This window comes from Solea solea, chromosome 3 (assembly GCF_958295425.1).
Source record: "Solea solea chromosome 3, fSolSol10.1, whole genome shotgun sequence".
In the NCBI taxonomy this organism is placed as follows: domain Eukaryota; kingdom Metazoa; phylum Chordata; class Actinopteri; order Pleuronectiformes; family Soleidae; genus Solea; species Solea solea.
The window spans coordinates 31429963-31447158 of NC_081136.1; the positions used below are offsets into that span (position 1 = coordinate 31429963).

The following is a 17196-nucleotide window of genomic DNA, read 5'->3' on the forward strand; positions in this document are numbered from 1 at the left end:
CAAAATGCTTTAACTTTTATTAATTAGCACCAACTCACCTGTCCTCGTCATTTACTGCCAAAGTTTCCAGTGCTTGAATTGTTTTAACATTTAAATTTTTTTTTTTACTCAGTAACGGATGTGATTTCAAACGTAGTGAGAAAAAAAACATACTTATGTAAAAGTAAAATTACAAATTTAAAAAATGTACTTGCGCCATTTGTGTACCAGAGAGCATGCTGGGTAAACCTTTGAAACATGGCAGTACAAGATGGCGGCCTAAGTCAGGTAAGCTCTTACTTTAAGCTAAACTATTTTTATTTTACTTGACACCTTTATACTTTTATACACGTATACACAGTCATACTCATGTACAGTATATTAAAACACCGATGCTGAATGTTACACAGTGGTCCTTTAAGTCTTACTGCTTGTCCGACAGCGCCATCTTTAGCCGCACAGCCTACATTACAAGGCCGATCCGGTCTTCGTCAGCTAACCAGGAAACAAGGCTTTGCCGTGATCTGGACTGAGGCGGATGAGACCAGAAACCTTTGTTCCGTTTTTGCTCCCAACGCGAGACTTAAAAAAACAAACCGTTTCCGCTAAAAAAAAAAAAAAAAAAGAACCGCACTCACATCCAGCGGGTTTACGGTCGACGGTCGCTTCCTGTGTTTCCACTAACACAGAAACGAGCCGATTTTAATGAATAGGATCCACATTTTTGTTTTGTCGAGGTCGCTACAGACGGAGGGCGACGTCGGTTCGGGGTTTTTTCGTCCTCCCTGTTTGCTGCTAAATGGAAATAAACCAAGGGAGTGAAAGTGGAAGCAGACGAGGTGCGTGTTAAAAAATAAATAAATCACAACACCAACACAGTGTCAGTCAGTGCGGGGCAGCAGTGACCTTATATCCTGTGTTAATATTCCTACACGGACTCTCTGTATGTGGACGAACCTGATCCACAATAAGCGTTTTAAATGTCTCCACCAGGGGGGTCAAAGCTTTAGTGTAACACCCAGTAGTGAAGTGTCATATTCACTATGAATGTGTGTAAAACAGCCTTTATACAGGCTGCAGTGTAAAGTGAGCACAAGGTGTAAGTCATGCTGAGTGAGTTCACAGTGAGTTTGGATGGATGTTGTCAGGAGCAGCAGGAGCATCATGTCTTCATGTCAGCTCTCACTTTCCTGCTCTTTCCTGCTCTTCTCTGCCCTTTGGTCAACATGTGGAGTGTTTGTGATGGAAGCTGACATTATACATTATTATTAGTATTCTTTTTTTTTATTGTATGTTATTGTACATTCAGTCTAGATCTCATTCGGTGAGACCATGATATGACCAAGACTATACAAGCACCAGTGCCACAGGATGTTGTTTATGTAACCTTTGCTTTTTAGGGAGAAAAAAAACTGGTATTGTCTCTATTAGGTACACTTTATTAGGCTTTCTTGTGCGGTTAGACTCTTTTTTGCCTAAAAAATGCCTTAATTCCTTGTGGCATAGATTTGGTCAGATATTTTAATGTTTTTTGACATATTTCCAACATTATCAACTCATAATGTTCGTTCGGGAAGTATTTATCTCATGAAACGCATTAAAGGACCCTTTTTTTAGCAGTTGGTGTTTAGCTTTACTTTGCACAACTTCTTAAAATTGAAATATGACAAACTGCATAAGTGTACGGGTCGTCTGACCATGTTATTATTTTTATTCCCCTTGTTTATTTTGCTTAGTGTTCTCTTGCTGCCCAATATATCCACCCACTGCAGGCGACATTTTAATCGGGATTTAAATGGGGATGGGAGTCAGTGTCAATCAGTATCGGAATCGGTCCGATACTCGCTGGTTCAGATATCGGACAGATAAAAATGTAAAATCCGATACAATCCCAAAATCCTACATATATATCGTATTCTTCACGATGCACACAGTGTAACAATGTAAATAAAAATCAGAAAAAAAGCATTTTAGCCGAGTCATGTTTGGGCTGTTTACTCAAGTGCTACTTTATTTTCACCACTCCTGTTTTTCCTTCTCCATTTCAGGTGATGATTTTCCCGTCCGTTACCTGCGCCTACTGGCTCCGCCCCTGCAGCTGTTGTCGGCTGCAGTGTGGCAGGTCGTGCAGCAGGGACTTGTGAATCACTATGGGATGCTGGAGGAGTTTGTCACCATGGTGACAGAGCTGGTCCCCGAGCTGATGTGCTACAGTCAGAGGGCTCAGCTCATCCTGGGACTCAGAGCCAGGGTCTGTAATATTCACCGTTCACTTCTCACATGAACATTATCTGCCGTTAGAACGGTTGAATAGTTCATTATTGAGTTTATCCACATTTCTTTGAACACAGCAGGTTGTTTGGTGTTTTAATCACAGTTGTCCGTGTTGTTGTTTCCTTAATTTTAGATTTATTTCTCTTATTTTGCATCACAAATATGTTATTTTTGTGAAGTATGCATCGTTCCATATCAAAACAAGCACTTTTACTTTGAAATTCTGTGAAATATTATCATGATAACTGAAATATCATCATTTTTCTCTAGACCAGCCCCCTCTTGACCAGACTAGATGCTCATTGGCCCACAGGTCATTTGAATTTAAAAAAAACAAAAAACATAAATAAGTCATTATAACTTAATTTTAAGTGGCAAGTTTGGGACCTCTGATTTACACAATGCTAAAAACATATTCTGGAATTATTGTTCAATAATTACAGTGGTGTGAAAAAGTGTTTGCCACCTTCCTGATTTCTTATTTTTTAGCATGTTTGAAAAAAAAATCTAAACCTACATGGCCCTGTGTGGCCATCTCAATAGGATTCAGGTCAGGACTTTGACTAGGCCACTCCAAAGTCTTCATTTGGTTTTGCTTTAGCCATTCAGAAGTGGACTTGGTTTTGTGCTTCGGATCATTGTCCTGCTGCAGACCCCAAGTTCGTTTCAGCCTGGGGACACGAACAGATGGCCACACATTCTCCTTCAGGATTTTTTGGTAGAATTCATGGTTCCATTTATCATAGCAAGTCTTCCAGGTCCTGAAGCAGCAAAACAGCCCCACACCATCACACTACCACCACCATATTTGATTGTCGGTATGATGTTCTTTTTCTGAAATATGGTGTCACTTTTACGCCAGATGAAGTGGGACACATACCTTCCAAAAGGTTCAACTTTTGTCTCGTCAGTCCACAGAGTATTTTCCCAAAAGTCTTAGGGATCATCAAGATGTTTTTTGGCAAAATTGAAACAAGCCTTAATTCTCTTTTTGCCCAACAGTGGTTTTCATCTTGGAACTCTGCCATACTGGCCATTTTTGCCCAGTCTCTTTCTTATGGTGGAGTCATGAACACTGACCTTAACTGAGGCAAGTGAGGCCTGCAGTTCTTTAGATGTTGTTCTGGGTTCTTTTGTGACCTCTTAGATGAGTCGTCGCTGCGCCATTGGGGTAATACTTATCGGCTGGCCACTCATTGGAAGGTTGCCCACTGTTTCATGTTTTCTCCATTTGTGAATAATGGCCCTCACCGTGGTTCACTAGAGTCCCAGAGCTTTAGAAAGGTCTTTGTAACCTTTTCCAGACGGATAGATGTCAATTACTTTGTTTCTCATTTGTTCCTGAATTGCTTTAGATCGCGGCACGATGTCTTCCTTTTTTTGGGATCTTTTGGCCGACTTCACTTTGTCTGACAGGTTCTATTTAAGTCGTCTCTTGATTCAATAGGTCTGACAGTAATCAGGCCTGGGTGTGGCAAGTAAATATTTCCAAAAAATGTGACTAACCACAGTCACCTGATGATTTTACAAGGGGGGCAATTACTTTTTCACATGGAGCCATGTAGGTTTGGAGAGTTTTTTTCCCCATAATAAATAAAATCATCACTTAAAAACTGCATTTTATGTTAACTTTGTCTAATATTTAAATTTGTTTGATAATCTGAAACAAAGTGTGACAAACATGCAAAAAAGTAAGAAATCAGGAAGGGGGCAAATACTATTTCACAGCAATGTATGTGTAGCTGATGTACCCAGAGTGTGTGAAAAAATCTATCAGGTCAAATTGTGAGGAAAAGGACACATATCATTTTACAGCATATCATTTACAAGCAATAATTCTAACTAATTGAGCTGTATTTGATTTGTGTGTGTGTGTGTAAAAACCAGCTGGTTCTGGAGATGTGTCGAGGTGAGAGCCAAGTGGACATGCAGACCATTCAGCCACACCTGGACAGAATTAAAGCTCCGGTCAGCACTGCCAAGGATCACTATGTAAGTGAACTGCAGCTGCTAACAAATGTTACATTAATGTCACCACTATACACTTGTTTTGTCATTTTCTTTATTAAGGGAAATAAAGACGATGTCAATAAGATAATAGTTGCAGGAATGATTAAGTATTTATTCTGTTTGTGTGTGTATCAGGTGACCATAAACCAGGTGGAGGAGTCTGAGGTGAACTTTGTGGAGCTGGTGCATTCGCTCTTGGAGGATCCGTCGGAAAGAAAGTATTTTTTCGAGGTGAGACTCCACTCACTGCCAACATGACGCGACATGAATCCATGAAACCCGAGCTGTCATAATACAAGGACACTATTCAGCCTCTCAAACTGTTTCAAAATATGTCGAATTTACTGGATCACAACCCTTTTATGGTTCTATGCCTAGTATTTTTTCATGTTTTATACAACAACAACAGTTGTCAGTCGGCCTCTTCTCAAACTCTGTCCCTCTTATGCATTTGTAGGAAATCTTCCCCGTGTATTTTGGGCCAAAGTTTGACGCAGCGCTTGAGATGCTGGTGTGGGAGTTCATATCGAGGCTGGATGAGCTGCTGCCGGTTCCAGACTTCACACAGGTTTCTTTCGGCTCTTTTCACTTCATTATGTTGTTAGAACATCCAGAACATCTATTTATGTTCTGGTTCCAGTGCTGCTCTGTGACCATAAACTGATTGTGGACTGAACAAAACAGATGAAGATATCATCTTTTACAGTGTTCAACTTTCCTTTTTTAAAACCTTTTTATATAGTTCTAGTTATATAGGTTATTTAGTTAATTTCCAAAATTGTGTTGTTGCAAATGTCATGACAAAAAACCTAATTAATCATTGAGAAAATAATCAATCATTCATGTCCCCAATTTCTCAGTTGTGTCATGCTCCATCTTGCTTTAAATCTAAAAGTTTAATATTTAACCAAGACTGGTTTCCTTTGCCTTCTGTGCTTCAAAGGAAAAAAAAAACTAACGTATAACAGTGACAATCCAACGCGAAATAACCATGGAACGAATCCAGACCGACTGTGGCACACGTGTCTAGTGTAGTGGCTCGTGTTTCTGCACAACTGACCCAGAAACAGATGTAGAGGACAGAGTGAAGTGGACGCTGGTGCAGCTTCTTAGTTGACCTTCTTCTCTCTGCCTGTTGTTGTACCAAGCATTTGCACTAATAAGTAGCAAAGCTAGATCAGCAAAAAAGACACACGATGTGGAAACTATGTAAGATAATGAATAATGTGTGTACTGCAGCAGGTTCTGATGTGATGCAAAGAATGAAACAAAATAGGAAAACACTTTACTCTCAGTTTTAGGTTTTTTGTTATCGTGCAAAACAAATGAGCTCAGGGTAACTTGATCTCTCTTCTCAGTTGACAGCTTTGGTCGGAGACGCTCCGTTATTCCTAGACGAATGTCTACAATCGTTTTACCCACGAGAGGACATGAAGGTCGTCCTGGAACACCACAGAAACCTGGGTCACTTTGAAGAGAAAGGTACAGTAGCCTCATGGTGGTGCCATATGTTTGTTTTTTTTGTTTAAAGGATTTGAAAATGTTGGACAATCTTTTCTCCGTAAATTTAAGTCCCCACTCTCAACTCTAGATCCCAGATTTTTACCGATGGACGACTGCATCCTCTCCTCTCTGTCGCTACCTCCTGGGACCAAACCCATCACAAGCCTGCCTGATCCCAAAGCCTCAACTTCTCCAGAGAATAAAGGAAGTGCCGGGGGTCCCATCAGCACGGGCAGCCTGGAGAGGGCTTACATGAGGAGCCTGGAGACAATCAGACAGAGACTCAAGGAGTCGAACGACACTGGTGGTTGGCAGCTGCAGGTCAGAGGCGGGAAGGAGAGGAAAGGGCAGAGCGCAAGTGGCGCACAACCATGTGACGAAACCATAGACCTCACAACGCCGACTGAGGTCGGAGACTCGGAATCGACAGCCAACGGGGACAGCCACGGCTTGAGAGGAGCGCGGCTCTTCAGGAAGAGGAAGCTGAGCGACGACACAGACGTTCCCACTAAGCAGTCAGCGGAGATGTCGTCTTTATCTTTCATGTGAGACGTTTTGAAAGCAGGTTTTTTTTACTTTTTGTCTTCAAAATTCATCCACGCCACTTTATGTTTTCAGGTTATCCACTCGTCTGTCCATCTGTCGTCCATTTCATTTTTCGGTAGCATGATATCTAGGAAGAACTGATTAGATTTTGATGGTCGAAAGACTCCTCCTCCTTTTTTCACCACATAAGCTGTTGCTCTATTTTCTTTCTCTTTCTGAGCAGCACCTTGTTAGACGGCTGAAACACGATGTCGGATTTCATCACCCCCTCACTGCTCCACACTCTCCCTCCCTCAGCTCTCAGCCTACTTATTAGCATTTTTCAAAATCAGGCATTGGGCGGAGTTAGCTGCAGAAGAGTGCGTTTACTTGCGCTTTAATTGATTTAGAAACTAATGGAGACATGTAGATGCTGTTTTTTACTTAAGTTGTCCCTGTGACTTTAAATCTGTTCATCCCTGGATCTCTTTTCAGTCTTATGTTCACATCATGTTCCTTTATAACCTCAATACAAATGTTTCAAACTCAAACTCTGTGACATGGGATCAGAAAAGAAGTTTTTAAATGTACTTTTGCTGTGTTTTTCCATCTTTGCAGGGATTCCTCACTGGATGATGAGAATTCCGGTGAATCTCCTCTAATCTCAATACTGGGAGAATATACAGGTTTGCCAATTGTCTATGTTTGCATGCATTAATCCACACAGTTGTAGTTAAACTGAGCCTTAAACTTCCCCGTTTTGTTATTTTTAGATCCTCCGGAAGGTTCTTTCCCTGTGACAATAGATACAAAGGTTCCCTGGTCGGAAGAGGAGACGCTCCAACTGCTCGACATCTGGGGGAAGGACTCGGTGCAGCGGGCTTTAAAGGGCTGCTTCAAAAACCGGCACATATTCACACAAATCGCTCAGAAGATGGCAGAGAGGGGCTACATGAGGACAGTGGAGCAGTGTCAGACGAGGATCAAACGTCTGAAGAAGTGTCTCCGCCAGAATAGGTGGGTGTTGACATGACACGATTAAGTAGCTGCCGTCGTTACTTTAAATTCAGTCATTTAAAGTTTGTCTGACAATCATCCATGCATCCATGTTCTACCACTTTATCCTCCACATAAGGGTCGTGGGGGACGCTGGTCCCGATCCCAACTGACATAGGGTGAAAGGCGGGACACTCTCACACGACGGTCAATTTAGAGTGTCCAATTTGCCTAATCCCCAAACCTGCATGTCTTTTGACTGTGAGAGGAACCAGGAGAAAACCCATGCACACACCTCAAAATAAAGCTGTGATCTGTGAAATAAATAATAATAATAATAATAATAATAGTAACTAGAAATTCCGCCGAGAAGAGTTTGATGAGAGATTTTTGTCACCTCATGGACCTCAGCTGAGTGGGCCACTCTAGCAGCACAATACACAGTCATTATAACATCTGAACACGTACAGAGACAGTGTAAAACTTCAACTGCGATTGTTTAAAAAACATAATAGGTAACAACACTTTGATTTAGGTAAAAAAAAGTTCCAAGTCTCGTCACCTGTTTAATGTTTAAACCACGTCTCTAAGTTTAAGTCTGACGACACCGTGAGGCTCCAAATTTGGCTGGGTTGAAATAGTTTTTTGGGATTTTTGACACCATGGTTACTCGAAAGTCTTCTGCTCCTCCTACAGAGGGAACTCAAAGCTGGAGGGTAAATCTTACGAGAGGCTAGAGAGCATCCTCAGCTCCTCTGTTTCTTCGGCGGTTCCTGAAGTCACCTACGATGTGGAGGAAGTGGGCGATGAAGATGACGCCGATGACGAGTTGCAGTTTTTGGGCCACACGAGCCAACCCGAAATAGGTACACTGTCACTGTCACAAGAGGAATCTCTGCCGAGATACCCTCTAAATCAGGGATCAGCAAGTAAATGTGGTCGAGGGACCATTTTTTTTGTAAGCAATTGAATATTTGGGCCAAAACATTGTATCTTCATCAGGCAAAATGTCAGCAACAAAAAAACACATTTGCTGCCTTAAACTAACAATAATGTGGAGGTTGTCTTTAATCACCAGCTTGTTACAAAGTCAAATGAGTGTGAAACACATATTTGTACGGTTGATTTATCGTGCATCATTTCAATTTTAAGAATTGCTGCTTCTTCTTTGAGCCTAACATATGATGGTAGTTATTTTTAGGGACATTTAGTCCCCAAATCTGGTTGTCTCCATGACAACAGCATTGTTTTTCATTATAAAAGCTCTGATCTCGATATGAAATTTAAGATCTAAATCATCTACCGGGCCAGATACTGATACTGATGTTTAGTTATTGTTGCCGTCCTGTTTCAACCATAACATATGTACATTAGTACAATTACAAAGTAACCTGACAATATTACACATGTCTAAAGGAACCAGAAGTGTTCCGTGGTCTGACTTGGAGACGCTGACCCTCATCAACATGTGGGGTGAAGACAAGATGCAGCAGGACCTGAGGGGGATGCACAGGACCGGACACATATTTTCCATCATATCCAACAAGATGGCCACCCAGGGCTTCTCCCGGACACCGGAGCAATGCCAAACACGGTTAAAAAGACTGAAGTCGAACTTCAGACAGTGCTACCAAAACAAGTATGCACTTTTTGCAACAGAATGAACTGAATTAAAAGTGGATTGTTTTATTATATTGATGTATTTTCTCTCTTTTTTTTCCCCATGTTGCAGCTTGAAGGGACAGGGACACGTCGAGTGCAAGTTCTACAATGAGCTGGGAAGAATTTTAGTGAAGGACTTCAGTCCGGCGCCACAGTTCCATGACATACTAGGAGAGCAGGAAGACTTCGATTTGCCTGCTTTCTCCCAACAGGAGACGGGTAAACACACTACTATTCTTATTCTTTCCAGCCATTCTGGCAGCAGAGGGCGTAGGAGGACAAGTCCAATGCCTGTTTTAAGACTATTTAGTTGATATAATGACTTGTTTTTTTGTTTGTTTTTTTAAGTTTTGAAGCCAAAATGTAGTTTACCATAAAAGAAAGATCCCAAATCAGTAGTGAAAATATCAGAGAAACAAAAAAAATATACATATTTGGTTGATAAAAAGCTAAATTGATAATGTCATCTTGAGTCTGTTCATTTATCTTCATTTTTTTGTCAAAGGTTTGTGGCTTATACCACAAGAAAACAGTCAAATTTTATAGTGACAGCAGTCACTCAGCACAAGAAAACAATGAAATTGCAATTGAAATGGGTCATATTAATTCATATTTATATAAAGTTTATTTAATTTTATTTTTTTTCTGTCTCTTCAGCATCTGTTGTGGGATTTCTAGAGGACAGGAAGAAAGTCCCTTGGTCGGACAAGGAGACGATCATCCTTCTGGAGTTATGGGGAGACCCACAGGTAGAGGACAACGTCATGATGGTGTCCAGCATTTTAAAGGTCCAGTGTGTAAGAACTGGTGACAATAGGAGTCCTTAGCTTAACCCCTCCCTTCACCAGACACATCAGGGAACTGTGGTGGCCTTCACACACCAGAAAGGATGTAGTTTCTTTGACGTTTAAAAATGCTGGTTTGTCTGTTCAAGCTGCCGAAGAAAAATTGGTGCGCTTTATTTTATAGCCCTTATTCAGTCCGAAAAATGTTACACACTGGACCTTTTAACACTTGAATTCCTAAGATTAAAACATATGAGTGATTTGATATGAACTCCTACTTTTGTTTAGGTCCAGAAGAACCTGAAACGCTACCCACACGTCGGTCATATTTTTGCCCGAATATCCGAGAAACTCGCAGAAAATGGCTACTCCCGCAGCGCAGAGCAGTGCCACACGAGGATCAAGCGGCTGAAGGCCAACTATCGCCAGTGTCAGGAGAACATGAGGTAAGAATGGCATGGGAATGTCTCATTCACAAGTTCCTCGCTGCTGCTGCTGCCGCTGCCGCTGCCGCTTATGCTTCTGCCGCCTCAACACAAGTGTATTCATCAACCGTCTCTTGTGTGTAGCTCAAGTGGGACGGTCGATTTTAAATTCTACGACCTGCTGGAACAAATCCTGGATAAGCAGCCGTCGACGTCCTCCACCATGTTAACGGACTCTATTGAAATATCTGAAGACTCCAATGGAGAATCCGTGACAGAGACAGGTAAAATGTGCTCAGTGCAGCGAATACACAGACACTTGTGGTGGACATTCACTAATGCGTCATCAAAATCATACCAAATTAAACTGTACTGTACTGGATCATCATGAACTATTTCACCCTTAAAAGTTCCTATGGACATTTTGTGCCATTCTGTTTTTTTTATTGTTAAGCCGTTTTTTGTGTTGAATGAATATAGCTCAAATTTGCCGGAGGAGAGTTGTCATCTTAGTTCCTTACATAACCTAAAATGTCACCTTTCCAAACACAGCTGTAAAAACATTATATATCAATATTTTTTTTCCACTTTAAAACGACTTCAGTCTGAAAATATACATATCAGGCTCCTGTGCTTGGCCAAAAAAGTAGTGGGAGTAGTGTAAACATAATGGCCTTTAAAGGGTTAAAATTTCAAAAATATTATTGATTATTGATATGTATATTTCAGGCTTAAGTAGCTTTAAAAGATTGACTCGTTTAAAAGTGGAAAAAAATATTAATATATAATGTTTTTACAGCAGTTTTTGGGAAGGTGGCGTTTTCTGCCTCTAGGAACAAATAAGTACGTTTTTTTTTTTTTTTTAAATCTAACACAGAAAAAATAACAATGCATTAAAATCAATGTTTCTGCCAATCATTGACCCATCCCAGGGCTTAATAATAATAATTATTAAATTCTCCTTGAAATTTATGTTATGGAAATTATTTATTAAATATTTGTATTTTTTCCATAACAAAACAGTGGAGTTGTGTAAACATAATGGACTTTTAAAGGGTTAAAATTTCAAAATTATTATTAAAAATTTAAATATTAAAATGCATATTTAAGGTTTAAGTAGCTTTAAAAGATTGACTCATTTAAAGTGGAAAAAATATTAATATCAGCAGTTTTTGGGAAGGTGGCATTTTCTGGCGCAAGGAACAAATTAGTAAGTTTTTTAAGTAACTCTTAAGGGTAAAACTCCTCCACTTGAGGCAGGACCTCTCCCCCGGCCCAGAGTGGGCATTCTACAAAAAATGCAATTTTTAAAAACTCCATCTGGGTGGATAGTGACTCATACTCTCATGTTTCTGTGATAAGATGGCGAAATTGGCATGTCAACAGAAAAACCGGTATCTAGCACATGGTCAGACGAGGAGACCCTAGCGCTTATCGATATCTGGGGCGAGGAAGACGTCCAGAGATCGCTGAAGGGATTCATCCACAACGGCCACGTTTACGCCGAGATTTCAGAGCGAATGCAGGATCTGGGCTTCACAAAGACCTCGGAGCAGTGTCGCTGTAAAGTCAAGGCCTTGAGGAACAACTTTCGACAGTGCTACGACAAAAAGAAGTGAGAGAACTCTTTTCTTTTCTCTTTGCCTGTGTTTTTATATGTGTGTGTAAATGTGATCAACATCATCATTGTAATGGGTTCTACTCATCTACTGTAGGCGTGGGAAAAAAGTATATTATAGATTCTACAACAAGTTGGAAGAATTCCTGGGACAGGAAGCAGCTTCTATGGATGAGTACGATGAAGGGGACGAACCAGCTGACCCGGACCCAGGTAGAGAGATTCTCATTAGGTTTTTTGTTTTATTACCTTAATTTCACACACAAATACTACAAAAAACAAAAAAAACAGGAACATCTTTTTTCCTTTCCATTCTTCTTTTCACCCACCTCTCCTTCCCTTCCCCCTCCTTTCTCGCTTCCTCCTACCCTAACGAGTGGCCGTACACTCTGGGTCTTGACTTTAATTGATTTGAAAAGCATAAGTGATGGTGCAGCAGAATGAATTAAATAATATTAAAAAACAGGAATACAAATATTGTTTGATCAATATTGTACAGGTTTCTAATGGAGGATTCATAGAGACAAGTGAATTAGTGCTTAAATAATGGGATAAATCTGAACTCTCATATCTCACTCCATATACAAAGGAACAGGTTTGAATGGATTTTAAGATTATTTTTTAAAAGCTCTAAATGGTCTTAGCCCCACTTATTTATCAGATTTGCGCTCGAGCAAAGGCGTCGTCTGAAATACGCTCTGCGTTAAAGGGTTCAGGTATGAACTACGGAGAACCATCAGGTCGTCAGGCAGCAGTCTTTTAATTATATCCAAAGCTAGAACCAAAATGTTTCTGTTATTATGGTCCTCATTTTTGGAACAGCTGCCCTGAAGACAGCAGAGAATCTTTATACTTTAAAAAAAAAAACAATCTTAAAAACCCACCAGAGATTCATTATTTGGTTTAATTTTAGCGTCTGACATAAATTATTTTATTCTACCCTTTTGTGTCCTTTATCTGTCGTACCTCATTTATTTATTTACTTATTTACTTATTTTAAGTACCGATTGACTTTTTTATCACATTTTTATCTGTTAATTGCCGTTTTTTTCACACAATACCAGCCATGTGTCGGCTGAAGCGGGTTGTTGGGCGGAGGGTTGCTTTCTTTGATTATGTTTTCTAAAAGAGAGTGGTCAGCATCTTTCAGCATCAGTCTTAACAATCTGTGAATCGCTTGAACTACAGTAGGTGTGGACGGCGGGAACGCGGTGTGGACGGAGAAGGAGACGGCCGCTCTCATTGAAGTGTGGGCTGCCGATGACGTGCAGCACAGCCTGAAGACCTGTATCCGCAACGGGCACATATTTGCCGACATAGCTGTGAAAATGACCGCGCTGGGATACGCGAGGACGTCGGATCAGTGCCACTCCCGGATCAAGAGGCTGAAGAAGACGTACAGGCGTCACTGCAACAGCCGCAGGTAAATACAACAGACAACACACGTGATTGTTTTGAGTGGACGAGCGGTTTCTCAGCTGACGTTTGATTCCTGTTTTTGTAGAAAGGGAGGACAGCCGGCATTGTTTCGATACTACCGCCTTCTGGCGCCGGTGCTTGGTGACATCTCCGCGTGTGTGGATGTGGACATCGATACCGCTGCTGACGACTTACAGCCATTTATGGACACGGATGTTTTTGACTTGTGTATGTTCAAATATCGTCAAAATCCTTGGTTGTTCAGTGCTCTTGAGCTCCCTTGTCAAAACAGGCAACTTACACATCATATATATACTGTATACATATGTATATATACTGTATATATATATATATGTATATATACAATATACAGACCAAACGATTTCAGGAAACCTGAATATCCTGATCTCTTGTGATGCACAGTGTCTTATTTTGCACTTTTTATAAAGAATAAATACACTAACGAGTCCGTTTCCTCCCGTTTTAGTCGAGCAGCCCTCAACCAGCCACACGCTGGCCGACATGAGCAGGAAGATGGCCTGGTCGGACCAGGAGACTCGCACGCTGCTGGAGCTCTGGGGCGAGGACGGCGTCCAGGTCACGCTGAGAGGCTGCCTGCAGAACAGACACGTGTTCGAGTACATCTCCGAGAAGATGGCCGACCACGGGTTCATCCGGACCTCGGAGCAGTGCTACACGCGCATAAAGCGCCTCAAACACGGCTTCCTCCACGAGAAGTCAGTGAAGGCAGAAGACCGTTTGCTATCGTTTGTCATTTCTAAAGCAGCCAGTGCAGTGGTCAATACATTTAACTATTTATTTATTTCACATCCAGGAAGGACTTTAAATTCTTTAATGAGATGGAGGAAATCTTCAAAAAGGAGTTGAAAGTCGACGACTCAGCCGCCGAAATACCAACTCTAGAGGAGCCGGAGGAGCTTGTGCCTGAAGTGACACAGAAGAAAGGTGAAAAGAAAAATAACATGAGCTCTTGAAACTTTCTTCATTTTACGCCACTGGACGACATAAGTATAAACACTTGTAATTACTCAGCGCATGTTTTTTTTTTTTTTTTAGATCAGTCACAAGGTCTTTCCGCTTGCCTCTAATCAAGTGCTGTGTACAGATTAGTTTAAATTAGATTAGATTGAGCCAGCAGCATAAAGTTAACGAGTAGATCATTTCATAAATGCAAAGAAATACGAAGATTTGAGGGCAAAATTCTTTTTTAAAAAGTAAGTTTATACATATTCCTAACTATAAAATCCATATTATCATTAGTAGTGTTGTGCATATATAATAAACACATTTCTAAGTACATGATGTGCAGTGTTGCAGGATAATTGCACAGATTTATACTAAAACAGTATTATTTTAATCGTGCCGCTTGTTTGTGGACCTGCGTCTTAGCCTCCTCCAGTAACCAGTGGGTGGCCGACAGCACGAAGCTGCCCTGGAACGACAGTGAGACCAAGGCCCTGCTGGACATCTGGGGGAGCGAGGAGACCCAGGAGAACCTGAAGGGCTGCACGAAGAACAAACACATCTTCATCCAGATCTCTCAGGTCATGGCCAGCCAAGGCTACACGCGCAGTCCGGAGCAGTGTCAGACCAGGATAAAGAGGCTGCGGGCCAATTTCAGACACTTCCTGGAGGGCAGGAAGTAAGTTTGGAGCGGCGACAAAAAAACATTATGTGCTTGAGATTATCCGCATTCCCAAGCTTCCTCTAGTCGTACTGTAGTGGGGAGCACCAGAGCATGTAAAACCTCTCAAATCTGACTTGATTTTAAAAACATGGGACATAACGACCCAATTTTCAATATTTTAATCCTGAGAAAGCACAGACTAGATGATCCAGTCAAGGGCGCAGGACCACTCACTGAATCAAACGATTTCAGGAATTTGGCAAATTATCCTCTAGTGTGGGGGGTGGGGCTTAAGAGGAGTGGAGCAGAACGATTTTGACCAAAAGAGTGAAGCAGCATATTTAACTGGCGCCTTATCTCTCACTCCGTTTCACTCTAATTTCACTTTTACCGGCGTCTGACGTTTCATGTCACAGCGGCGCGAGTAGAGGTCTTATTCCACTCTGTCTCTCATAGAGCTCGACATAGTGAACCTTAATGAAAACGATTTAGTTTAATTTGTTTGGTCACAGGTTGTAACGCGCATGTGTGTGTCCTGTTCACAGGGGAGAGAAGCAGGAGTGCAAGTTCTTCGAGCAGCTGGTGCAGATATTTGGAAGCAAGTACATGATGACCTCTGACCCCGTGGCTGAGGATGCAGCTGACGTTGAAGGTGAGCGAAGGGAACACTGCTGTACTGTTGATGTCACACCTGGGGCTTGGACCCCAGGTTGGGAACCATGGCAGTAGAGGAATAACTGCCAACTAGTCCCCTTTCTCTGAAGTGCAAATGGTAAAATAACAACAAACACACAAACGGCAAGTAAGAAAAGGCCACAAAAGATCCAAAAAAACAAATGTAACTGATCTGAGAGACGGCAAAGAAGAAAAGAGTACATCAAATCCCAAAGCCCGGACAAATAAGTCTTTCTATGGTGTCTCAGAAGTGCAAATCACAACAACAAATAAACAGCCAAGAAGAAAACGCCACAAAAGATCCAAAAAATCAACATCAAATAAAGAAAATATAACCAAAACGACAACAAATCCAGAAACACAACAATGAGTTTAGCTACCAGAACCCTGTTAAATCCTGATCTTAACATTAAAGTGTCATGTTTACACTTTAATAACTGAAATGTTTCTTCTGTCCGAGCCAGAGTCGTGAAAACCGTCCACCACGGAGACGCCACGGCAGACGCAGCGTGGGGAGCGCTAACTGCCGCGCCGCCTGTTTACTGAAGACGAAGATGAGTCTGACCGGGCTTTACTGGAATTTACTTATTGCCTTTGTATATATATACTTCAAATACTTTTACATTCTCCAGACACGAGACCTACTGTAGGCTGTAGTGTAGTGTAGTGTAGTGTAGTCCAGTGTGTGCGTTTGTCTGTCCCTCGATGAGTTGTCTATGTGATTAGAGCCATGCCAATAAAACCCAGGATGCTCAGGGCTTGAGAGACAGAAGTGAAATATCTGATGTTGACCTGGTCAAAGTCTTTTTTTTTTTTTTTTTTTTTTAATATATATATATAAATATATATATATATATTTAATTATTTTCTACCGCAACTACACGTGAGTGAATCAAAGCACACGCAACAAAAAACCAACACTGTAACCACACTGTGCTTTATTTTTATTTACTTCAAGCTGTCTTCTTTGTAAAGTCCGAACGCTGAGCGGTGAATGTTTGTGAAAAGAGGATTTATTTTTAAGTTAATTTACGATTTAGTTCTCGGTGTGAACGGAAAACCTTTTTTTATTTATTTAAACATAATGCGCTGCAAAATTTCACAATTTAAAAAAAAAAAAAAAAAAAAAAAGTTACACTTCAAATGTTATGTTCTACAAATATGTCGGATTTTTGTCGCATCCATTAAAAGAAACTTGAGAAGTATGGCTTTCCGTGACTTGCTTTTTATAATCACAAATGACGTGTTGTGATTTTACAACCAGCGGGGTTTGTTTAATCTGTGAGATTAACAGTGACGTTATAGAGGGTATAAAATGTGCAACACAGAGTTTTTTTGTATGTAATCAAATGTCTATTTAATGTTTATTATGTCAGATGTTGTGGCTCTTGGCGGGGAATTGCTCAGTGCTCTGCTAAACGTGTCATTATTCACGTTTCTCAGGAGTGACATTATCTCCAACCTGCTACAGAGACATGGAGGATTAAGCACATTAAAGAGTGTGGGGGTGGGGAGATTATATCATAAATTTACTTCCAGGGTTTGTGATGTTGGATCACACAGAACCATCAGATCATTTCCCACCTGACTGCCCACGTGCACCTTTTAGTGCCGTTTGCTCTGCAACTTGCAAATGATGCCCTCTAGGTGGCGCCAGTGGACAAGAAGCAAAAGAAG

General features: G+C 41.0%; 1 protein-coding gene across 2 annotated transcripts; it reads left to right on the plus strand.

Moving 5' to 3' along the window:
• The first annotated feature begins 425 nt into the window (after positions 1-425).
• zgc:113263 (uncharacterized protein LOC503753 homolog) lies at positions 426-16724 on the plus strand. 2 transcript variants are annotated; one of them, XM_058625213.1, is made up of 24 exons: positions 426-818; positions 2028-2230; positions 4141-4245; positions 4399-4494; positions 4721-4831; positions 5622-5745; positions 5855-6311; positions 6910-6977; positions 7065-7308; positions 7984-8153; positions 8704-8926; positions 9020-9168; positions 9607-9698; positions 10023-10180; positions 10304-10443; positions 11522-11774; positions 11875-11990; positions 12969-13200; positions 13282-13424; positions 13684-13933; positions 14032-14162; positions 14607-14859; positions 15390-15496; positions 15984-16724. In XM_058625213.1, exons 1-24 carry the CDS (start codon positions 779-781, stop codon positions 15989-15991), a joined length of 3873 nt encoding a protein of 1290 aa, XP_058481196.1. In that variant the 5' UTR covers positions 426-778; the 3' UTR covers positions 15992-16724. The 2 variants fall into 2 exon arrangements, with proteins under 2 accessions (XP_058481196.1, XP_058481194.1); XM_058625211.1 differs by having other exon boundaries at positions 427-818; positions 12966-13200.
• Positions 16725-17196: the final 472 nt, after the last annotated feature.